The 26,109-nt window shown below is 36.6% G+C and overlaps 1 protein-coding gene across 1 annotated transcript in view; it reads left to right on the top strand.

Annotated features, from left to right (window-relative positions):
* LOC150096667 (very long chain fatty acid elongase AAEL008004-like) overlaps positions 1 to 26,109 on the top strand; it is a 135,022-nt gene that overhangs the window by 16,502 nt on the left and 92,411 nt on the right. The window contains exon 2 of the mRNA XM_090407819.1: positions 18,928 to 19,118. Coding sequence (XP_090263945.1) covers positions 18,928 to 19,118 — 191 coding nt within the window. The remainder of the gene's footprint in view (positions 1 to 18,927; positions 19,119 to 26,109) is intronic.

Here is a 26,109-nt window from a genome sequence, read left to right on the forward strand (position 1 = left end):
CATATAGTTGTGTGGACATGATGTTTAAGACCTCCCTCGATGAGTCTAAGGACTCCCTGGAGTCGCCCATAATAATAATAATACCAAAGGTAGTTTATGTGGTATTCTATCAAACTCTGTTGTAAAATCCAGCAGTATCATTGTGTAGTTATTCCCTTTATCCAACTCAGCTGGCACTGTATTATAAAAAGTTAGTAAATTACTAAGACATGATTGATCCTTAACAAAACCATGTCGCCCCTCATATAGCATCATATTCTTATCCACACTCTTCCAAAGCTTTGATTTAAACTAAACAGCCTAGTCACAGGCATTGCCAGCTCTCTTGCACATTCTCATAACACACAAGCTGATAACCCATCTAATCATGCATCTGTATTTGCATTGAGATTCTGCAGTTCCCTAAGCCTCCAATTCATCGACCTCTCTTCTCACATCATTCTTGTCACCTCTGCCATAGCAGTATCCTCATAGAGCAGGGGTGTTCAACCTGTTGATTGCGAAGTGATTTTTCGTCGATCTCTTGTGTATTCCTCCTTACTTACAAATTTAATTAAAACTGAAAACATAATATTTTATTTGTCATTATTTTGTATTATAAGTGTATTGCTATTGTTTATTTATTTTTCCATTAAATTTGTCAAATCAGTAATTTTCTTAAGTCCGGGTAAATGAATTTAATTTGGATCAGTGGAAGTCAAACAGCGAGCCGAGTGAATACGATTATAAGCAAAGTGTAAAAACTCGATTGTAGCTTAAATACTAAATATTCCAAAGCGCATTACATCGATTTTTTACTTAAGTAAAGTCCCATGTGAATATCGTAAAAAAATAAACTTTGTTTGTCTTGGTATAGTTTGTATTAGATGTTTTTGTAAATAATACTTTTGAAGCTAACTGTATATACTGCTTTAATAAGAATATGTTAAAGTGTTAAAAACAAAGGCAATGTTTTTGTCGCCGAAGCTGTACATGGCAGCATTGGAAAGATTGTTATTGAAACTTTTATGTACGAGAAAGGCTTGCAGGCACTAAGTGTAAACATTTCCGAGGTCAGTCAGAAAGAGTTCAAGCAACTTTCCGATGGCCGGCAATTTACAATCAAAAGAAAGCAGAGGAGAACAAAAAAGCATGCCAAACTTGAAACTTAAGATGAAAGACTCATACTGATTCTTTGGGGATTGCCAAAGTTCATGCGAGGTCTCAGAGGTGGCCTAATAAAAAGGGATTGAAGCAATCAGAAGGGGTCCTGGTTCCAGAATTGCTGTCAGAGAGGAGACCGCCCGGTCCAGAGTCGCTGTCAGAGAGACTGCCCAGATCCATGTTGCTTGAGAAAGGAGGTTCCCGCTTCCAGAAAGGAGCTTATCAGTTCGAGACGTCGCTAGAGAGAGACTACTTCTATGCCGCAGACAAGGTTTCAAATTGCCGAAAGGAAGAGTTCCAATTGCCGGAGAAAAGTTTCCGGGCCAGGTTAATGTCAGACATTCACCAGTGTGTTGCGTTTTCATTATAATTTTGATGAATCAAACGACTTCACTGATATTGTAGTTAACAGTATTTATTTGCATGGTATTTCAAGATTATTCAAGTAAAGAAGAACTTTTGAAACTTATATTATTATTGGGAAGGACTAAGGGAGAAGATATTTTTTCGGCATTTGTTGAATTTGTGAAACAACACAAACTTACGCTTTTTAAACTTGTGTTTATTAATACTGATGGTGCTCCTGCAATGATAGGTAATAAATCAGGCTTCATTTCATTATGTAAAAACGATGACAAATATCCAGATTTTTTAACATACCACACAGTACTTGTTGGTGAATAATACACTGTATTATTCACCAACAAGTACTGTGTAGTAAAAGATTAAACACAAAAGATGTTTTGGATGTTACATTTAAAATTGTAAATTCTGTTCGAGAAAAAGCCCTGCAACACCAGTTATTTAAATTATAGGCAGATGATGATAGGGAACTTCTGTTGTACAATAATGTTTGCTGGCTCAGCAGAAGTGTCAATTTTTAGAAAGATTTCTTGTATTAATTAACGATATAAAAATTTTTCTTGATGAAAAGGAGATATTTATCCACAATTGAGTGATAAAAGATATTAAATATACTCTACTAAAAATGATAAAAGTTTACACTTATCATTTTTAGTAGACTTCTATACGAAATATAATCTACTAATAATAATCTACTACTACTTATCGTTCATAAATTTATTTAATATTGCATAGCTTTGTTTGTCTTGCATCTCTTAGTGCATCTTTTTGTATGTTTTTGGTATGTTATAATTTGATAAAATATGTTGCAAGTAAGTATGGCTCAGGACGAAGGAAAATGGCGGCTAGTAATGATGGTTCGCCATCTTTATCAAAGAACGGTAGTATAAAAGAGATGATTCAGTGTACTAGCTGCGAAATGTACACTTTGCGTAGTGCGGTCGGAGTGTGGTTAGATGATAATAAAGGAGTGAATGTGTGTAGAAAATGTAGGGAGAATGAGACATTGAAGAGTATTTCGGATCGTGAGTGTGATATTGTTGTGAAACTTCAGAATGAAGAAAATAGGGATATGCCAAGAAACGGCGAGGTTGTACCAGAGAATTGTGAGAGTGTGAACGTAGAAAGTGTGAATGATAGTATTAATGGTTTTACAGAGAATAAAAAAGATGAGATAGACGCAATGAGTGAGATCACGTTGTTGAATGGTGCGATACAAAGGGAAAAACAGCAGCTAGAGCGTATGAGCAAAAGTCGACTGAATGAAGATGTATGAGTGTGAACATGAAGAAAATGAAGGATAGAGTGCTGTATGGAGACTCGTTAGTACGAGGTGTAATAGTAGAGGATTTGACAAAATCGTATCAACCTGGTGCGACCATAAAGGATGTAACTGAGTCTATTAGAGAGCAAAAGGAAAGGGTGAAAGAAATGATTGTTGTGACAGATGTGAATGATTTGAAAGGAGACAAAATGGAAATGATAGAAGACCTGAATGAATTGTTTGAGGTAGCAAAAGAAAAGAGTGAGAGAGTTAGAATGATTAGTCTTTTGCCACAGTATGACAGTGAAATGTTTAAAAGGAGGGCCATAATTGTGAATGACTTTATGCATGGGTTATGCATGACAAGTGGTGTGGAATTTCTGGACGTGTGGAGTGAGTTCGATGGGCGAAAGGATCCATATAAGATGGATGGCTTGTATTTGAATGGTTACGGTGTAAGAAGACTTGAGAAAGTGTTGCTGAATGTAGTGGATGTGCAAATTTAGGGAAACTAGATTTATTAGGGGGGGAGGAGCAGATATACAGTCCTTAGGGAGGCAGTTGAATGTAAGAATGAATATAATATGCCCGAGCGAATAAGGACAACAAATCAGAATGGGTTAGTTAATATAAGGCATCAAGGTAGGGTTGGGGCTAATGGAGGTCTTAAATTCATGTGCACTAATGCTAGGAGTATTAGGAACAAGAAGGAAGAGTTTTTGGCCATGGTTGGCACTTCCAGACCACAGGTTATTGGTATTAGTGAATCATGGCTGACTGTAGATGATATAGCTAGTGGGATTGAATGTGATGGGTATAGTGTGTTCAAGAATGACAGGGAGAATAAAATGGGGGGGAGGAGTATTGTTGATGATAGCTGATGAGCTGCAGCCAAGGAGAATAGAAGTTGAATTGCAGGATAGAGAAAAGAGCACATTTGAGGCCATTTGGTGTGAGATTGTGGTTAGCAGAACTAAATATACAATTGGGTGCTGCTATAGACCAGGTGATGGAAAAGATGGTGGAGATAGTATGCATAAGCAAATAGAAGAAATTAGTGGAAGGTGGGTGATTATTATGGGAGATTTCAAATATGGTCGCATTGATTGGAGTGAGGAAAGGACACGTGGGAGGAAAGAATTGGATTTTATGCGGTTATTAAGGGATAACTATCTGCTGTCGCAGATAGTTATACCTTATGGTAATTAATGGAAAATACTAGGGGTCAGAGAGTGCTTGACTTAGTAATTACATCTGAGGATTTGGCTGTAACAAATATGACCACATTGCCACCAATCGGTGAGAGTAATCATAGGGTCTTGACTTGGGAGGTTTCTAAAGGTGTAGAATTTTCAATTAAAACAGGGTACATGTGGAATTATCGGGCTGGAAAGTATGACAAGCTTAGGAGTTTGATTGTCAGTGCCATGGCATGTACAACTGCAATGACTAGAAGTCGATAGTGCATGGGAAGTAGTTAAGAAGTGTTTGCATGAAGCAATGGTTGACTGTATACCTAGAGTCCGAATAATAGATCAAGTAGGGGTAAAATGGATGAATAACACCATTAAACTTGAGCTGCAAAAAAAGAAACAACTATGGAGGGTAATTTAAGGAGAAAGGTGACCGGCAGGCACATGAACGGGGAAAAAACCACAGGCCAGAAGGGTAACGAGTGTGGTAAGAAAAGCAAAAAAGGATTACAAAAGAACATTGGCCATGCAGGCTAAAGAGAATCCTAAACAGTTTTTTAGATATGTAGAAGTAAAAGGAAAAATGTATATGGCAGAATGATTTTAAAAAATGCCGATGGTAGGGAGGTAACTGAATCAGTTGATATAGTTGAGTTACTGAGTGAGCACTTTGCAAGAATATATCATCCAGGTGGTGACATTGCAGAAATGATTGAACCAGTAGATTATACGGGAATTGTGGTGAATGAAGTGGATGTGAGTAGTGTATTGCATAACCTCAATGTCAATATATCTGTGGGATTGGATGGTATACCAGCTCGTGTTGTACGAGAAGCAGCTAAAGAATTGTCAGTACCCTTGACCATTTTGTTTAATTTGAGTCTCGGGTCTGGGTTAGTCCCGAGTGGGTGGAAAGAGGGGAAAATGGTTCCACTGCATAAAGATGGTTCCAAGACTGCTGTTGTAAATTACCTACCGATTTGCATATCAGGAATCATTATCAAGGTCTTTGAGAAATTAGTCGAGAAAAGAATACAGGATTGGATAGATGAAAATGGGATATTGTATGGGGGACAACATGGTTTTGTGAAGGATAGATCATGCCTCAGTAACTTGCTCACGTTTTATAACACAGTGACGGCTGAACTGGATAGGGGTAATGGGTTTACAGTAATACTACTGGACCTTGCCAAGGCTTTTGATTGGATACCACATAGAACCCTGATCAGTAAACTGCAGCAGATGGGGATAGATATAGGGTTGGTGAGATGGATAGGAGGGAGGGTGGTTGAAGGAGAGATACCAGAGAGTGGTTTATTCAGGAGTGGAGTCTAAAAGACGGCTTGTGACTAGTGGAGTGCCACAGGGCTCTGTTCTTGGACCACTGCTTTTCAATTTGTTCATCAATGATAAAAGAATTTGAGAGGAAGTTTTTACTTGTTTGCTGATGATGCAAAGTTGGGTAGAGCAATTATGAGTGCACAGGATGGCAAAATTTTACAGGATGATTTGGATAGTTTGGAGGGCTGGGCTAGGAAAAATGGATGTCAATTTAATGTGCCAAAGTGTAAGGTTATGCACTTTGGGGTGAAAAGAATAGCAGCAGTATATCGCATTGGTTGAACCATACTCCAGGAGATTGATGAGGCCAGGGATTTGGGAGTGTTGGTGGATAGGGAATTGACGTTTGGGGGGCACATTGCAAAAGTGACTAAAACAGGTCACCAAATCACTTGGCTTCTGAAAAATACTTTAACATGCAGAGACAAACAAGTTGTTGTTCCTCTGTATTAGCCTTGATAAGACCCCATCTGGACTACTGTGCCCAGTTATGGGCACCAGGGTTTCTTCGTGATGGGGTGGAAGTGGAGAGGATCCAGAGACGAGTGACCAAGATGATAGTAGGTCTGTGGAATGAACCTTATGAGAATAGGTTGAAGATTTGCTGGTTGCAGAAATTGGTCGATTGGCGAAGGAGGGGTGATATGATTGAGACATTCAAATTACTGAAGGGTTTCTATAAGATTGATCCAGAAGATATTTTTGAAAATATGACTGTTTGTGGGAGGACTAGGGGCTATGAATGGAAGCTGGGCAAGAGCGTGGTTGACAAGGGTGTTAGAGCTAGGTTTTTTACTTGGAGAGTAGTGAATGATTGGAATAAGCTTCCAGAGTCTGTTGTGGGTGCTACGACCATGAATGAGTTCAAGGCAATGTATGATATCTACTGTGTGAATGTCGAATAGTTGTTCTTGACATGATGTTAGGGCCTCCCTCGCTGAGTCTGTCGACTCCTTGGAGTTGCCCGGAACAATAATAATAATAATAATAATAAATTAATCAATTTAAATTTAGAGTTACAAGTTAGAGATAAAAATTTAATTGACATGTTAAGTTCAATATAAACTTTCCAACAATACTTGTTTTAATTAAAGAAAAATATAAATTACTGCGAATTTAGACATCTCCCACATTTATTAAAATTTTTTTGAACAAAATCAAGAAGTGCTTTGCTATGATTTAAAAGAATTTATTCGTGAAATAGAATTAGTTGAGGAAGAAATAAATTCAAGATTTAAAGATTTATATAAAATTGAAATGATTGTATCTTTTATCAATAATCCGTTTCAAGAAAACTTGAACATCACAGAAATTTCAAATAAAATTAGTGGGCTGTGTGATATAAACCAAGCTGAAGTAGAACTTGAGATAATAAACCTTCAGAATAGTTTACATTTAAAATCAATAAACAATGAAGTGATTTGGAAGTATGCACATGAAAAATTCCCAATATTAACTGATATTGCGTGAAAAATTCTGTCATGTTTTGGATCACATACTTGTCAGATTCCGCTTTTTCAAATATGAATGTCATAAAAAATCAATTAAGAAACCAAATTACAAATGGTCATTTGGATGATTGTCTGCAATTGGCCACTTCTTCTTATCAACTTGACTATGAAAATATTGTGAGGTCCTAACAATGCCAAATTTCACATTAACTTTTTTTTTTTTTAATCAACCAGCATTTCCTGTAACTTGTGAGTTTGTAATCAATCTGTTGTTTTCTCTAACTTTGGTTTTCCAAAATAGAGAAATAAATATTTTATTCCAATATATATATATATACATATATATATATTATTTTTTTTTTGTATTAAAATATTTGTTGTATTAAAATAATTAAAAGTGATAAATAAAGTTTTAAATACACAAAGTTTTTAGTTGTGTATTTTTTTTTAGTTTATTTTTATTGTTTATTTGTGTGTTATCAGATTGGTGGAACGTAATCTATAATTCCCCCCCCTCCCCCAAAGAAAAAGGGAAAAAACACTAGAAAATTTTCTAAAAATCAAAATCTTTTCCTAATTAAATTCATGTTTTTTTTATTTATGCTGTGTCATGTCTTCTATTTCTGTACTACTTATGAATTAGTGATCATTGCAGATGCTCAGTCATAGGTCATATGTGATGTGTAGTGTGTGGTCTCAAATTGTCTACTGAACGCAGCCCCCCCCCAAGATTCAATCCTGAGTGCACTACTGATTGCTACTGTAGACTTAGATCCTCCGTTATGCAATGGAATTATTCCCCCCCCCTCCCGGGACTCTTCCAAAACTTTAATATAAACTAAACAGCCTAGTCAAAGGCATTGCCAGCTCTCTTGCACATTCGCATAACACACAAGCTGATAACCCATCTAATCATGCATCTGCATTTGCATTGAGATTCTGTAGTTCCCTTAGCCTCCAATTCATCAATCTCTCTTCTTACATCATCTTGACTTTGATTATATATAACCCTTGCAAAGTAGTGTCACTCTAGCTCAACTATCTCATCTGCTTCCATCATATTTGCCATCAGCACTCATAGTTATCCTTCCATAGTCATTCTTCTTCCTACTCACCACATAATGAAAGAACTCATTTGGATTTCCTTTGACATGCTCAGCTAATTTCTTCTCATAATCTGATTTGGCCTTCTTTACCATTCTGGTCACCTTTCTTGACTGATCCTTGTACTGTTCATGAACTTGCTAGTCACCTTTCTCTTAATATATCCTCCACATTTTCTCTCTTTTTTTTTTTTGAACTCGTGCTTCATAATACTGTGCATCTAACGCCTACGTGATTTATTCTCCTGACCTTGGGTATGCAGTCTGATTTTGCTTCCTCCAGATACTCCTTGACTATTCCCAATGTAGTGTGAACATATTATCGCTTCAAGCTGAGTTTTGCATAATCACCTGCTTTGTAGTTTCACATGTTTCCCTTCTTTAATGAAATTTCCATATATATATATATATATATATATATCACTATCTTCCAAGTCAAGACCACATGATTATCCTCTCATTGGAGGCAATGTAGCCATCCTAGTTATGGACATGTCTTCTAATCCTATAGTCAAAGCCAACACTCTCATATCCCCCCCCCCAAGTCTCCTCCCTTATGTGCTGCTTCAAGGAATCATCTCTCAGTAAGTGTATAAATTCCATTTCCTCCATCCAGTCTATGTCTCCAAAGTTGAAGTTCCCCATAATAATTACTTGACTTGCACTCATTGTCCTCATCTGCTTGTCTTCTGTATCATCCCTGTCATCCCCTATCTTATAGCAGGAACCAATTTTATAATCTGTCTTATTGACCTCAATCTTACACCAGATTGCCTCAAATCTTTCTGACTGCCTCCTACTACTGTTGGCTGCAGTTCATCTGCTATCATCAGCAATACTAGACTCATCACATTGCTAGTTATTATGTCATCTGCTGTTAGGCAAGTCTCACTAATTATTATTATTCAGGCCTCCATGGAGTCAAAAGATTCATTGCGGGAGGTCCTTCCTAAGAAACACGGTCTATCAAGACTCATCGTGGGAGGTCCCTCCTAGGAAACACAAAGTCTATCAGACCACTCCATCAGGCAATGCATTCCATGGTTCAACCACCCTCCATGCAAAGAAACCACTCCTCACCCTCTTGCTCACAGTTTCCTTTCATAACTTCCAGGGATAGCCCTTGTCATCATTCCTTCCTGCTGTTCAACCAAGCGAAAGAACTCCCAGTGTCAACCCTGTAACCACCTCTCAGCAGTTTAAAAGTCTCAATCATATCACCTCTCCTTCTATCCACCAAACTCTGCAGTCCACACTCCCTCAGCCAATCATCATAACTATCATTGTACAGTCTTGAAACCATCTTTGTTATCTGCCTTTGTACCTTTTCCACTTTTGCAGGGCTACCAGATCTGCACTATTACTAATAACCCTTCCCAACTTTGCATCATCTGCAAACAACTGAATATTCCCCTGCAATCCACTGACAATGTGATTGATATAAAGGTTAAACAATATAGGTCCCAGTACTGAGCCCTGTAGGACCGACTTGTAATCCTCTGCTTCCTTGAAACTGCCCCATCATACACAACTCTCTGATACCTGTTGGACAGCCAATCCTGAATCCAGTTGACCAACCTGACATCCAGACCCATGTGCTGCAACTTAAATATCAGCTTATCATGTGGCACCCTGTCAAATGCCTTTGCTAAGTCCAAGAAAATAGCAGTATATGCCTTTCCCTCATCTACTGCTTTTGTAACTTTATTGTAAAAGGCTAGCATATTACTAAAACAAGAGTGCCCCTTCACAAATCCATGTTGACTCTCACAGATAACAGTACCCTCATCTGCCCAATGTTGTATACTCTCCCTAACTAATTTCTCCAAGATCTTAACAACTACTGATGAAACACAAACTGGCCTATAATTAGACACTTCCAGTCTATGCTACTGCCCTTATGCTATGGCACTATCTTACCTTCCTTCCATTTCCTTGGCACCTTTCCCTTAGCCAGACTTTCATTGAAAAGCCAGGTCAAATGAGCTGTCAGTTCTTTAGCACATTCTCTCAAAACTTATGGTGTAATACCATCCAATCCCTCAGCTTTACTGACATCCAGAGTACTCAGTATTTGGAACACACTCTCCTCCTGTACCTCTAAACCTCGAACCTTAATGCATATAACTTTTGGCAAGGTTGCACTAGCCAATACCAAAAACACTTCCTTGTTATTCCTGATACTTCTAGCATTAGTATTTAGAAACTGTAGCATTCCCTTAGACCCAACCACCTTTAGATCCTGAATTGACTAACTCCATTCAGTATTGTTGCCTGAGAGACTACATTCTGCATTTTTTGTTCATTCACACAGTCATTTATTTCAGGGTGCCTTCACATGCACTTGCCTGCATTAGCCTTAATTTCATTCGTTTTCCTGACTTTGTCTCCACACCTTCAGTCAACAAAGCTCTCTCTAGGCATCTTAACTCCAAATCCATTCAAATGAAATCAATCAGCAGTATCAAAATCCTTCTATCCATCAAACTCAGACCATAATAGGTCCACACACTCTACATCATTTCTTCTGCACAACCTCCATATTGATTCATTAGCTATCATCACCCTCCTTCTTAGTTTGCCTCTATTATAGCATGGACCTCTTGCTCTTCTTTTTCATCATTAATTCTTTCATAGCCTGCCTCATACTTCTCACCTCTCAGGTCATTGATGCCATCCAAGACTATCAATTCTTTCATCTTGTCTTTCTGTATTCTGACATCATCACTGATATTATTAATTTTCACACCAGGGAACCAAGATTTTTGCACTTTTGTGAGGTACTCCTTCTGTCATAAAATCAGATAAATATCTCCTTATGCTCTTTTTCTTGCTTATTTATGCAATCTTCATTTTTTACTTGAACCTCTTGCTTTTTCCTCTTTTCAGTTTCACTAATCTCTTGACATTTTTGTAGCCTTTCAGTCTCACACTTTGTCCTGTTAAGATCTACATGTAAATCTTAACAGGAATGTATAAATGTATAAATTTCATTTCTATCTTTCTGTATATACTTTTCTCCTTTTAATGTGCCCTTTTAGTTGAAGTCCCTCCATCCCATCACACTATCTTGGCTTGCTTGCCCTTATTGTTCTCATCTCCCCACGCATAACACTCGCATCGTTCTGTGCCCCCCCTCCCCCCAAGTATATAGCAACAACTATCCTTTTTTTTGACTCCATTCTATTAATATTCCATTTTACTCTTTTTTTTTATTTTTTATTCATTCATGAGTTTTAACTGAGATTTGTCATAAATCTTCATTTTATAGATATTTTATTAGCCTTCAGGGATATTACTCTTTTCTTTATGCTGGGTTACATTTTCACCATTAGCAGTTATTTGTAGGCATTTAAATTTCATTACTTGTTCCAGTATTTATCCATTTAGTTCCAGTTTACATCTTATTATTATTGTTATTCAGTATCTCCATGGAATCTGGAGACCCACACTATTTTTTTTTTTACACACACAGAACCACTCTCAATGCAAAAAATCTAGTCCACGTATTTAAAATGAGGTATTGGCAGATGTTACTGCTTCCTAGGGGACACAGTGCAGGCTACCATCTTTTCTCGAAGTGTCTGTAGTTATGTGGTTACTGGCTGGTTTGCCTGTTTTGAGGGACAATAAACCAGAGTTCCTGGAAGAAAAAACCTCCACCTCCATATGAGACTGATTAATTCATCTTTGGTTGAAAAGACGTGATAAAGGTTCCTCGCATGATAGACAGGAATTGAACCTAGGACTTTCCAACCAAAGGGAATTCATCTATACCAGGGATTCTCAACCTGGTTGTTATCATGGGTGCATTTGAGTTTGGAAAGAGAGTGGCAAGCACCAATATTTTTTTTCTATGAAAATTTATACTTGCTTATCATATCAATTGATAACAGTTAACAAATGAATTAACTATGAAAGTAGGATAAATACACATGTAACATTTATTACAACTAAATTAAACTAAATTTTGCACAGTAAGCAAAAACATTTCCCTTTACTCTGGATAAAACAATAGTCTTCTTCCCAATCATTGTTGAATTTATATGTTCATTGTTTTTTATTTGGATTACTCTTTTTGGGGCAAAATTTTTAAACACGAGAAAATAATGTATGGTCAAAGCGTTCCGACAACACCGGTGAAGTGGTGACACATTTCTCAAGTGCATGGTTGCTAGTAGACTAAATACATAAAATATATGCACAAAATTGACACTGGTAACATTCACATTCAAAGACAGAGGAATTACAAAATGTTCATAATATAACACAAGTGTTAACATTTTTATGATTTCAATAAATATTATTACTAAGAGAAGACTCATATTTTCGAGTTTTAATTTTATTTTGTTCCTTATTTAATAATTGACAGCGGGCACAAGCAAATAGCTCTGTAGGAACATTTGTACCCACTGGTATAGGGTCGAGAACTGCTGATCTATACCGACTGAACTACCAACTGAATCACCTGAAAAAATGGTGATTATGAATAATTCAAATGTCAGAAAGGGAAATCTGGCTTAGTAAAGTCAAGTGTCTCTGTCATTGGTACATTAAAGAAGTAGCTGACCGTGATATCTGAATCTTTTATTAAAGTTTTAAAATGAATAGAATTCTTAATAAAGGAAGGAGGGTTGCCTGATTGATTAATAATTTATACACTTTTTTTCTTTTGAAATTTGGTGGGATCCTGATGTATAATTTGATATATGGAGGCATATTTAAGAAGATTGTTAATTTTTCTGTTATACACTGTAATAAAGGTGCCAGTATGACATACTGTTGCATACTGTCTCAGAAAAAGAAGAAAAAAAAACACTTATTATTATTAGTAGTAGTAGTACTAATAGTATTAATGTAAATCTCACCCATAAAAGGTTGCAAACCTATAGTACATTACACTTTTCCACTTTATGTACACTAATGCTAGGAACATTCAGAACAAGGGAAGGAGTTTTTGGCATTGGTAAGTTCATTCTAGCCAAAGATTATTGGCATTGAGACATGGCTGACAGAAGATGATATAGTTAGTGGGATAGAAAGTGAAGGGTATAATGTGTTCAGGGAGGTTAGAGAGAGAAAAGAATGTGGGGAGGTGTGGTATTGATGATAACTGATAAACTGCAACCGAAAAGAGCAGAAATTCAACTGTAGGCCAGTGAAAATAGCACATTTGAGGCTATCTGATGTGAGATAGAGGCAAGCAGAACAAATTATATAGTTGGATGCTTTATAGACCAGGGGATGGAAAAGATGATGAGGATATTATGCATCAACAAATAAGTTCATTGAATGGAGGTTGGTAATTATTATGGGGGATTTCAACTATGGGAACATTGATTGGAAGCAGGAAAGGATATATGGGAGGAAGGAAATGGAATTTTTGCAGTTACTGAAGGAATAATGGCATGAGACAGTATGTGATGGAACATAGTAGTGTTTAAGAGTGGTAGATCTAGTAATTGCATCTGAGAATTTGACTGTAACCAGTATGACCAAGTTGCCACCAATTGGTGAGAGTGATCATATGGTCTTGATCTGGTAGTGGCTAAATGTGTGGAATTTTCAGTTAAGAAGGGGGAGGGGGAGTACATGTGGAATTACAGGGCTGACAAACTTAGGAGATTGCTTGATCAGTGCCATGGCATGTAAACTACAAGGGATGGATGTTAATAGTGCATGGAAAGTGATAAAGGAGTGTTTGATGTCTGCTTACCTAGAGTCAGGAGCATAAATGAAGTGGAAGTTAAATGGATGAATATCATTAAGCTGGAGCTACAAAAAAAAAAAAAAAAAAAATGTGGAGAGAATTCAAGGAGAAAGGTGACTAGCAGGCACATGAGCAGCACAAAGCACAGGCCAGTAACCACCCAATGTAGTAAGAAATGCAAAAGGGGAGTATGAAGGGAAATTAGCAAACAGAAGGGTTTTTACAAGATTAATACAGAGGAAATTTTTCAGAACAGGTCTGGTGATGGGAGAACTAGGGACTATTCATGGAAATTGAGCAAGAGTGTTACAACTAGATTTTTTGTTTAGAGAGTAGTGAATGAGTGGAATAGGTTGCCAAAGTTTGTTGTTGATGCCATTACTGTGAATGAGTTCAAAGCAAAGTATAATAGATACTTCGCAAATGTTGGATAATGCTTGGCATAATGTTTAGGGCCTCCTTTATGAGTCTAAGGACTTCATGGAGTAGCATGTAATAATAATAGTTACTGTGGACAGGCTTAGGGGTTACATTAATCTGGAAATGCTAGTCTGGAGACCTAATACAGGCCTCCATTAATTAGCAGGGTGGTTATCTCACACTAACTGATGCAATTCACAAGCATCCATGCCATACAGTGGTATAGCCTATAGCAGTGGTGTTCAACCTTTTTTACTACGCGAGCTACTTTTCTATAAAAAGTTATTCAGCGATCTACTCTCTTATATAGATCACGTTCCCCCAACCTGATATCTGATTACGCACAAATAAACAACTAAAAAATAAATAAACACAACTAAAAATTTATTTGTATATTTAAAAATTTATTTATCACTTTTAATTATTTTAATACAACAAAAAAAAAAACGAACAAATATATTGGAATAAAATATTTATTTCTCTATTTTGGAAAACCAAACTAAAAACAACAGATTGATTACAAACTCGCAAGTTACAGGAAATGCTGGTTGATTTAAAAAAAAAAAAAAAAAAACTTAATGTGAAATTGGCATTGTTTGGACCTCGCAATATTTTCATAGTCAAGTTGATATGAAGAAGTGGCCAATTGCAGACAATCATCCAAATGATCATTTGTAATTTGGTTTCTTAATTGATTTTTTATGACGGTCATATTTGAAAAAGCGGATTCTGACAAGTATGTCGATCCGAAACACGACAGAATTTTTCGCTCAATATCAGGTAATATTGGGAATTTTTCATGTGCATACTTCCAAATGACTTCATTGTTTATTGATTTTAAATGTAAACTGTTCTGAATGTTTATCTCAAGTTCTACTTCAGCTTGGTTTATATCACACAGCCCACTAATTTTATTTGAAATTTCTGTGATGTTAAAGTTTTCTTGAAATGGATTATTGATAAAAGATACAATTATTTCAGTTTTATTAAAATCTTTAAATCTTTAATTTATTTCTTCCTCAACTAATTCTATTTCACGATTAAATTCTTTTAAATCATTGCGAAGCATTTCTTGAATTTGTTCAAAAAATTTTAATAAATATGGGAGATGTCTAAATTCATGGTCATTTATATTTTTCTTTAATAAAAGTAAGTATTGTTGGAAAGTTTATATTGAACTTAACATGTCAATTAAATTTTTATCTCTACCTTGTAACTCTAAATTTAAATTGCTTAATTTCGTACAGAAATCTACTAAAAATGATAAGTGTAACAACCATCTTTTATCACTCAATTGTGGATAAATATCTCCAAAGAAAAATTTTTATATCGTTAATTAATACAAGAAATCTTTCTAAAAATTGACTTCTGCTGAGCCAGCGAAAACATTATTGTACAACAGAAGTTCCCTATCATCATCTGCCTAATTTAAATAACTGGTGTTGCAGGGCTTTTCCTCGAACAGAATTTACCATTTTAAATGTAATATCCAAAACATCTTTTGTGTTTAATCTTTTGCTACACAGTACTTGTTGGTGAATAATACAGTAGTAAGTTTAAAAAACTGGATATTTGTCATCATTTATACATAATGAAATGAAGCCTGATTTATTACCTATTATTGCAGGAGCACCATCAGTAGTAATAGACACAAGTTTAAAAAGCAGAAGTTTGTTGTTTCACAAATTCATCAGATGCCGAAAAAATATTTTCTCCCCTAGTCCTTTCTAATAATGGTATAATTTTCAAAAGTTCTTCTTTACTTGATTAATCTTGAAATACCATGCGAATAAATACCATTAACTGAGCAATATCAGTGAAGTCGTTTGATTCATCAAATTGTAATGAAAACGCAACACACTGGTGAATGTCTGACATTAACCTGGCCTGGAAACTTTTCTCCTGCAATTTGAAACCTCGTCTGCAGCATTTAAGTAGTCTCTCTCTCTCTCTAGCGACGTCTCGAACTGAGAAGCTCCTTTTTGGAAGCGGGAAACTCCTCTCTCAAGCAACGTGGATCTGGACAGTCTCTCTGACTCTGGACCGGGCGGCCTCCTCTCTGACAGCAATTCTAGAAACAGGAACCCTTCTGCTTGCTTCAGTCCCTTTTTATTAGGCCCCCTCTGAGACCTCGCATGAAATTTGGCAACCCCCAAAGAATCAATATGAGTCGTTCATCTTAATTTTGAAGTTAGCACGACTTTTTGTTCTCCTCTGCTTTCTTTTGATTGTAAGTTGCCGGCCATCGGAAAGTTGCTTGAACTCTTTCTGACTGACTTCGGAGATGTTTACACTTAGAGCCTGCAAGCCTTTCTCGTACATACAAGTTTCAATAACAATCTTTCTAATGCCACCATGTACAGCTTCGACGACAAAAACATTGCCTTTGTTTTTAACACTCTAACATATTCTTATTAAAGTAGCATATAAAGTTAGCTTCAAAAGAGTTATTTACAAAAACATCTAATACAAACTATACATAGACAAACAAAGTTTATTTTTTTAAAATATTCACATGGGACTTAACCTAAGTAAAAAATTGATGTAATGTGCTTTGGAATATTTAATATTTATGCTACAATCGAGTTGTTACACTTTGCTTATAATCATATTCACTTGGCTCGCTGTTTGACTTCCACTAATCCAAATTAATTGATTTACCCAGACTTATAAGAAAATTACTGATTTGACAATTTTAAAGAAAAATAAATAAACAATAGCAATACACTTAAAACGAATTAAAAATAATACAGAATGATAATAAATAAAATATTATGTTTTCAGTTTTAATTAAATTTGTAGGTAAGGAGGAATACACAAGAGATCGACCAAAAATTGCTCCACAATCGACAGGTTGAACACCCCTGGCCTATAGCATGTTGGTTATACAATTGATACACTATCCACTTGGCTATCTAGGCTAGAAAGATCAGTATATACAGTGTAGATCACCACTTTTATGACTGGTATTTTCTTACAACTGTGAAATGAAACTGACACTAAAACATTTTAGAGTATCAGTGCTTTCTAAATCAACATAGTTTATTTTGTAATTATGTATACAATATGTATTTTATGTGTATATTTATTATTATACAATAGGATGAGTATGTGTAATATTTACAATGTTTATATATGTAAGCAATCTTTTGTATTTTACAATACATTCAACCTCATTTGTATACAATATTTGCATTAAAAAAAAAAAGTGGTGTGTTTCCTGATCACTTCACAGGTGCAGAGAGGAATTAGTCTATAGCTTGTAGTTGAAGCAAACTGTTATAAATTCCCATGTTCTTCATTTATTTTCTGTTTAATTTAAAATTAATTACAGTACAGCACATTCATGTTCTCAAAAATCCTTAAGGGAAACAAAACAATAACATTAGAAGAAAAACATGAAATTTTAAGCCCTTGTCTGTTTGGGAATGAAAGTGATGGAATTTGCTTCCGATTTTCAGGTACCTCATTCAACAATGAGCATTATCTTAAAAAATGAAAATTTTTGGGGAAAAAAAATCATTGTGCCCACAGTTAAAGGAAGACTTGGAAGGGTTGATTGTCTTTGAAAAAGACAACAGCAACTGTGGTTGAATAGAAAGTTGGTTGGCTGAAGAAGTCTATTCAAGTTGTAAATGAACTGCTGAACTCACATGAAAAGGAGCATCCCACCATACATAAATGCATCAAAATGACTGACCAAGGAAACATTGAAGAAAGAAACGAAGAACTTAATCATATACAAGTACCTACTTTTACGTTAGAAAGACATAGACATTGGAAGTTTTTTCCACTTAGTTAGACTATAATAAATTTAGTTTAATCCTTTATCCAAGTGTAAGCAAACAAAATTTGCACCTGAAGTATCTTCAGGACTGCAAAGGCAACTTGTGGTAAAGGTGGACCAAGCTCTCATCACTCCTTGTCTCAATATCTCCCATAATGCAAAGCACATCTCCTTGCGGACATGTATAATGCTGTGCATTAAGGGAAGGGCCACCACACGGACCGGCTTCGAACCCCATTGAGGTCTCATCAGTGGGAGCCAAACCCAGAGGTGGTGATACCAAGGTGGAAGCAATGGACAAGTCATCTTTACCTGTACGAGTTGCCAAAAGGTGTCTCACCCCATTCTTATGCATCAGTTCTGGAGATACTTCAGGTGAAAACTTTGTTTGCTTACACTTGGATAAAAGATTAAGCTAAATTTATTATAGTGTAACCAAGTTGAAAAAATTTCCAACATCTTTCTCTAAATCCAGAGTGGTTTAATAATGGGGGTGAGACACCTTTTGGCAACTTGTATATGAGAGCAATGGGTCTGGCTCCCACTGACGAGACCTCAATGGCAGTTGAACCCGGTCTGGGTGGTGTTCCTTCCATTAATCCTTTGCTATCTTCTGATTGGACAGGTTGACCCTGATTTTCAAAAAAAGCAAGTACAGTAAATAGTTGAATGATATTGTGGTTTTTGAGATAAATCAAACCGTTTCATTCCCATTTTCCCTTGCATATTAGGCTTAGTGGCCTCTCATGGCAACTTCAAAAATTAATGCTTAATGCTCCATCTTCAAAAGCTGAAATTTTAATACAAGATGCAATTGTAAGTGGAAAGAAGAAAGCAGAAATGTCACTTATGCTGCTGTTTGGAGGAAATTGATCTCTCTTTAGTTTTTGGCATCAAAACAACACTTAACTCATTTATTAGTTTTGACTGGCAGACTTTGGTACCACAAAGCACTTGTTACCACTGTAATAATTTTTTAAAAAAATGCCTTTTAGATATTCAACACCTGTAATTGGCTTCAGGGAGCTGAGTAAGCAAAACATAATGCTTAAAAAATCTGTACGCTGGTGTTTTCATTTCTACATTTTTATAATTATTTTGCAATTTTCAATTAAATATTAATGTTTCTTATTCAAGAATTGTTGTTTACAGATCCACGTGTAGCTGATTGGCCTATGATGCACAGCCCATGGCCCACAGGAATTATATGCTTGTCATATGTGTATATAGTAAAGTTTCTTGGTCCAGCATTTATGAAGAATCGTGAGCCATTGAACATACGCTGGCTGATGGCTTTATATAATTTCATCATGATTATATTCTCTGGCTTGATATTTTTTGGGGTGAGTATTTATTTGTATATCATGAATATTTCTTTATACTGGCTTTGTATACTTTTTGGGAAGGGAATGGGACACACACACACACACACACACACACACACACACACACATATAGACATATATAGACATAGACATATATAGACATAGACATCAGTATAAGTGGATAGGAGACTGATTGTGGTGGACGGTGGGAATATATCCTAGAGGAAACTGACATGTGGAATGACTTTTAATGGGATTATATTGATCAAGTGCATATAATGAACAACTGTGTTATACCAACTAGTTTCACCAACTAAGGCTGTTGGCATCTTCAGGGTACATAACTGATGTAAGGCACTAAAAAGTAAAACACTGTTACAAACCATAATCAACCTGATTCCAATTATATTAAACAAAGAACAGAGCGCATACAATACATGAATAGAGCATGCATGGTCTCGCTTGTTGTTATTTAGGAACGTACTATAGTTGGCACTGTAATTAAGTTCTGGCGAGTTGAGAGATCTTATAAAGGTCTTCCAGATCATGGGTAGGATTAGTCCTTGGTTCCTGTTAAGGTTTTGTATACAGCAGGCAACTGTTGTGGCCTCTTTAAAAATTTGGGAGCGGAAGTCCTCCTCTATGTAAGGAATTGTGCTTCTATCCCACTCCATGGTATGGTTCTTTCTTGAGAAATGAAAAGCTAACCCCGATATTTCTTCTCTGTTATTATTGATGTCACCTATGTGTTCTTTTTGCCTAATTTCAAGGCTCCTGGAAGGTTGGTCGATGTAATTCAAGCCGCACGAGCAGGGTATGTTATAAACTCCAGCATATTTGGAGAAAGGATGGCTATCTTTTGGAAATCTTAAGAATTGTCTAATCGTTTCTGTAGGTTTAAAAGCCACTCTTATTTTATGTGGTCTAAGAGTCTTGCAGTCTTATTGGAAACTGTCCCTAAGTATGACGAGATGATATAACGTATATCATCTCGTTGTCTTTGTCGGAGTTCAGCGAAGAGTATCTTGTGGACGAGTCCTCGAGGAAATCCATTCATGGTAAGGTTGGCAGATATCAGGGATAGTTCTTCCTGGAGGTCTTGTTGATCTGTTGTAAGGAGAGAGGCTTGGTTCTTCAGCATGTGTACAATACTAAGTTTCTGAGAAATGTGGTGACAGGAAGTGAAATGTAAATAACGTCCTGTATTGGTAGGTTTGCGGTAAACTGAGAGGTTGATACCACCATTCGGAAGCTTCTTAATTGAACTGAATTACAGTGCCAACTATAGTACATTCCTAAATAACAAGTGAGATCATGCATGCTCTATGCATGTATTGTACGTGCTCTGTTCTTTGTTTAATATAATTGGAATCGGTTGATTATAGTCTGTAACAGTTTTTTACTTTTTAGTGCCTTACATCAGTTATGTACCCTGAAGATGCCAACAGCCTTAGTTGGTGAAACTAGTTGGTATGACATAGTTGTTTATTATATGCACTTGATCAATATAATCCCATTAAAAGTCATTCCAGAGCTTTTTGGTCAAGAAAATTAAACGTTTTTTAGCATGACATGTGGAATGTTATAAGGTTCTTTTGCTTTAGCACTGTCAAACTTGTATGTTGATCACATAATTCACAGTTTATGGGGAGTCATTGAGTTGCTTACATTTCACTTGGGGTGCAACTTTAAGGAGTCCCTTCAAGAGGATATTGCTGTCATCAGTTAATTTTTACCAAAAGTAAGATTTTTTAGTTTGAACAGAGGACATGGAATGTCCTCTTTTGAACTATAAAATCTTCTTCTTTTTTTTAAAAATAAAATAAAATCTTATCTACAGCAGTGAATGAGATCAAAGGCAACTCATACATAATTTCTGTCTCTACCGTTGGTGGTAAACAAAGTGTTTACAAAAGTCGTAGGCGTTGTGCAACTCTAGGCCTTGAAATGCCAAAAGAACAGGCAGGCTTTAGAAGTGGCTTCAGCACAGTGGAGTATATTAAAGTTACACAACAGATGAATGAATGAATGGGTGTAGTAAATACCGACTCATGTTATGCCTTAGTTTTATTGATTATGAGCAAGGATGGCTCATGCATAGGCACTGCAGAACTGCAGAACCGAAACCGCTCAGAGGCAAACGGGTGGGCCCTCGAAAGCCTACCCAGAGTGGGTGCGAGACCCATAGCTGATGCTGTCTCCGTTGGGTGTGATCTCTTTGGAGTCGGGTTGCTTGGGAGTGCAGCCCTAAGTGGGTGGTAAACTCCACCTAAGGCTAAATAAATATATTTATTAATTTATTTATATTTGCTTGTAATATTTAATTTTATCATCAACAATCCTATACAGTTCTCTTATTTTGTATAAAATATAATAAAAATCCATCTTGTAGCACTTAGGAGTGCATATTACTACACGTGCAAGCATATGCACGTCATAGCAAGATGCAAGCTATTATCATAATGCGGCACTGTCCGTCGTGCTGTTCCACTGTTGTTTATATGCAGTTTGTGCCAGGAGTAGAGTGTTCGTAGTGCTTATCGTGTTTACTCCGTCTCTTTAAATATTTGGACATTACAATTAAAGACGTAACATTTGTTATAGTTTTTATTTTAGAACATTATTGGGGTTATTGACAGTTATGACCTCAGAAATGCAACCTCAAGAAATAAGTTCTGTGACAGAAGCGACTGTAGTGAACTATAAATTCTTCAACAGTCACACAAACATCAAGGAAAAAGTTATTGACCTTTTCGCTCAAAACAAAACAAGAAGAATGGATTTTATTTTTAAGTAATTTTGAATTATACCAACCTGTATAATTTTATCGATAATAAACAATATTTTTTCATGTTTAATTTTTTTTTAATTTTTACCATAATTTTGATATTTTATCCAAACATGCATACACTGTACTTACCATGTATATTTCGAAAGTTGCAGTACCCCAGATTTTACACCATGAGCCGCCACTGCATCAGCATCAATTCATTTTAATGGATATACAGAGAGGCATAAGACAATGTGACATAATATCCCCCAGAACTATTCACAGTATGTTTGGGAAAGGTTTTAATTCTTGTTGATTGTTTCATACTCCTCTCTATCATTATCCTCATCCCTTTGAAAACCAGGTGGCCAGATCTGTACACAGTAACCTATATGTGGTGTAATCAAAGCTCTGTATTATTTATTTATTTAATTTCGTACTGAGTGAGCAGTACTACTCTTACATTAGTCCTAAAAAGGACTCTGAAGAAGGCTGACGCCTGTACAAAAGAATTTTCAAGTGTATTACCCGACACTGGTTTGTTTAATCATATTAGTCATACATTGGTGGTAATGCCATGCCACCAGTGTGCCTTGAAGGGTCCTCAAGGAAATCACTTGAAAGTCTTTTTTGAATAAGCCTGATGGATATAAATCCTTCTAACTAGTAGCACTGGTAAAGCAGGGAGCTGCCCCATGCTCTTCTCTTATCTGCCTTACAAGGTCTGAATTCTGCTCATAGTATTGGACCTTGTTTTTATGGCAGTAGGTAAGTGAGCACCCAGATGGTGACGTCTGGGTAATTGATGCCCACTACCTGAGCATCAATTACCCAGACGTCACCATTTTTTCTCATTATAATATCTGGCTTTCTAATACCAGTATTGGTTCTGTAATGAGGTTCAACTTTTGTTCTTAAATCGATTATTCAGTATGGAGACCACGCCATCATGTCCTTACTCGAACAACAAGAGTGCAAAAGCAACATTGAGATATATGAGACAAAGTCTCACTGTAGTGGCAGCCAGCCCTGCAGCTTATGTCATTTCTGCCCCATCTGGCTGTACGTGCTCTAGTGGGCAGGGCATTTATTCTTGTTCTAATTAAATCAATGTATTTATAACCCAGGAGTAGTCTGGTGCTGTCCCGTACCCACTGATGCTGGGGAGGCATCAGATGTGATTCCTTGAAGCAAGTGCCATCTACAGAGCCATGAAGTAACAATGCCCATCTCTTATGCACTGCTGATGCAGTCTCAATCTGGGGAGCCTGATATTGGGACCAGCCTTTGGCATGTCTGTAGTCCTCTTGAATGATAGGACTATGAAAGGCCTTCCTACAGATCAGGGAGGATGAAGTTTCAAGCTTTGATATTTTAGATAAACGAAGTCGTGGGATTAGCCACCTTAGTGATGGAACTCCAAGCCCACCGTCCTTCACCTTTGCATAAAAATACACAATTGGAGTGTCTGCTGAAGCTGGAGCCACGATCTAACAGCCAAGCAGACATCCCTGTGCATTCGGAACAGTACCGAGACATAGCTCTTACCAAGGACCAACTTATGATAGTAACGAGATAGAAGATAATAGGACAGAATAAAGAGCCTTTGCTGGAGGCTTAATAGGAGCTTTCCTCAAAGCCCAGACTCCAAGGCAGAAGGGATAGAAGACCTTCCCTTTGGAGTGAACATAACCCCAAGGTATCTCCATTCCTCCAGAATGGTTAAAGAATGTAATGGCCTAGCGTGCAGGGAAACTCAGTACTCTCAACCTTTAGCTTCTTGTCATGTCCAGAAGGGACAAGGGCTAATGAACAGGACTTCTCTGCATTAATAGTAAGGCCTCGAACATTTAAATCCATGCCCACGGCAGGATTCGAACTTGCAGCTTTTTGGCTAGAGAGTGGATAAGCTAACCACTCAGCCAACCAGGCCAATTTTACTTAATTCCTCAAATTTCTCTTTCTTATTCACTATTCTCCAGCATTTCCTCCATAATCACACTTATACAATGGACACATAACCTCTTTACCTCTTCATGTCATTATTCTACTCATTATTGCCATAATGCATTGTGATGTCCTCAGAATCTTAGCAATGGACTTCCTAAGCTTTAGGTTCCTGTCTACCATTCCCAGATCTCTCTGCTCCATCTTCAAAATTTTCCCACCAAATATATACTCTACATCCTATCTATTCTTTCCAAATTTCAAAACTTTGCACTTTGTAACATTGAAATGGTAACTCTAAACACTTATCTACTAATACAGTCTACTCAGATTCTCCTTCAATGCCACATGTTCTCTATTCCTCACAGTTCTCTCCAGTGTTGCATCATCTGCAAAGGACTGAATATAATATATCCATTTATACCTCTCCTAGTATCATTAACATACAAATTAAATAGTATAATGGTACCATTATATTGTTTATAGCACACCACTGACAATTTCTCTTCTGGAATGTTGTTTTCCCCCATACACAACATGTTGATATACCTGTCTGACAGGCAATTGCCTGTCCACCTGATCTGTTATCTGACTTCATCCATTTCATTTTAATTGGAATGGATGTGGCAGTCTATCATAGGCCTTTGCAAATGCACTAGACATGGGATAGTATATTGTAGATGTGTCTCCCATGTCTAGTGCACTTGTCACTTTGTTGTAATATGCTAGTACATTGCTAAAACACTATCTTCTTTTCAATAGTTCATTCTGACCATCATGGACAATACTGCTGTTATGAACCCAGTTCTAAATCCTAACCTGCTCCACCACTTTCACATCTCCTCGCACACAGATTGACCTGTAATTCAAAGTCTCAGTGTTGTAACTCTGTCTCTTCCCCCCCCCCCTTGTAAAGTGGAACAGTTTTACTCTTTTTCCACTCCTTTAAGGACTTGCCCTGTTGCAGCACTTTTGTTAAAATGATATGTCGAGGCTACTGTTAACTCATTGAAACATTCACTTAAGATGTGATATGTCAAGTTCTACTGCCTTATTTATTATTATTATTATGTGACACCTTGAAGGAGTCCAAAGACTCATCGAGGGAGGGCACCTACTCTACAGCTCTTTGTCTCCACCAACTACAGCAAACTGCATCATCTATACCAATGCCATCTACTGCCCACTACCACCACTAGTGTTTTCACAGACAATCGCAAACATCCATGCCCACAGTAGGATTCGAACCTGCCGTTTCTTGGCTGGAGAGCAGATACGCTAACCACTCGGCCAACCAGGCCAATGTTTACTTAATTCCTCAAATTTCTCTGGCTTATTCACTATTCATCCATTCTCCAGCATTTCCTCCATAATCACACTTATTAAGATGATAAACCAATCAAATAAATCCTTAATTAATTGTTCATTGAATAACACTGCTATGTCCTCTGCATGGATATACATCTGATGTTTCGTGTTCCATGAACTATATCATCTTATGGGATGATGTTAGTGAGTGAAAATGGTAGATCAGAACTCATTTGGAATAAAGTTAAACTCACAAATAGTATTAGCTGCATCATAAGATAATTTATAAAATCAAGATGAAATGAGGATGAAAAAAGATACATTAAAATAGCAAATTCTGTTGAAGGTCACACTAATAAGATATTATACACACTTTTATTCATAAAGGTTCATATATTTATATATATGTTTATATTCATAAACATATATATAAAGGTCAAAACCCAGACCGGTTTTGACCTTTATTGAGACCTGAATAATATCGAAATTTACCTCACCAGCACTCTCTCTCTCTCTCTCTCTCTCTCTCTCTCTCTCTCTCTTTCTTTCTCTCTCTCAGCAGAGAGAGAGAGAGGAGATAAATAGATAGATACAGAATAAGAGGTCATTCCTAGAAATTGAATAAAGGTGTGGTTAATAAGGATGCGAGGACTAGGTTTTTTGCTTGGAGAGGTGAATGAGTTGAATGGGGAATTACAGAGTCAGTAGTGAGTGCTTTGTGTGTTAATGGGGTCAAGTAAAGGCATGATAGATTGTGCGGATAGTTTAGGTCTTTCATGATAATCTTCGGGTGCCTGTATAGGAGTGCCCATACAATAATAATAATAAATATTTCTGAAATTTAGCATAGCAATCTTAAGTATACATTTATTGTTGTAAATAAAAACTTGCAAACTCAACTAAAGCATAACAGGTCATTTGAAGGCAAATCCCATTCAACATATTTATAAGCTTATATTATTATTAAATGATAAACTTCTTAAA

The sequence above is a fragment of the Typopeltis vanoorti genome, chromosome 18 (assembly GCF_054136105.1).
Source record: "Typopeltis vanoorti isolate ZY-2024b chromosome 18, IOZ_Tvanoo_1.0, whole genome shotgun sequence".
Lineage (NCBI taxonomy): Eukaryota > Metazoa > Arthropoda > Arachnida > Uropygi > Thelyphonidae > Typopeltis > Typopeltis vanoorti.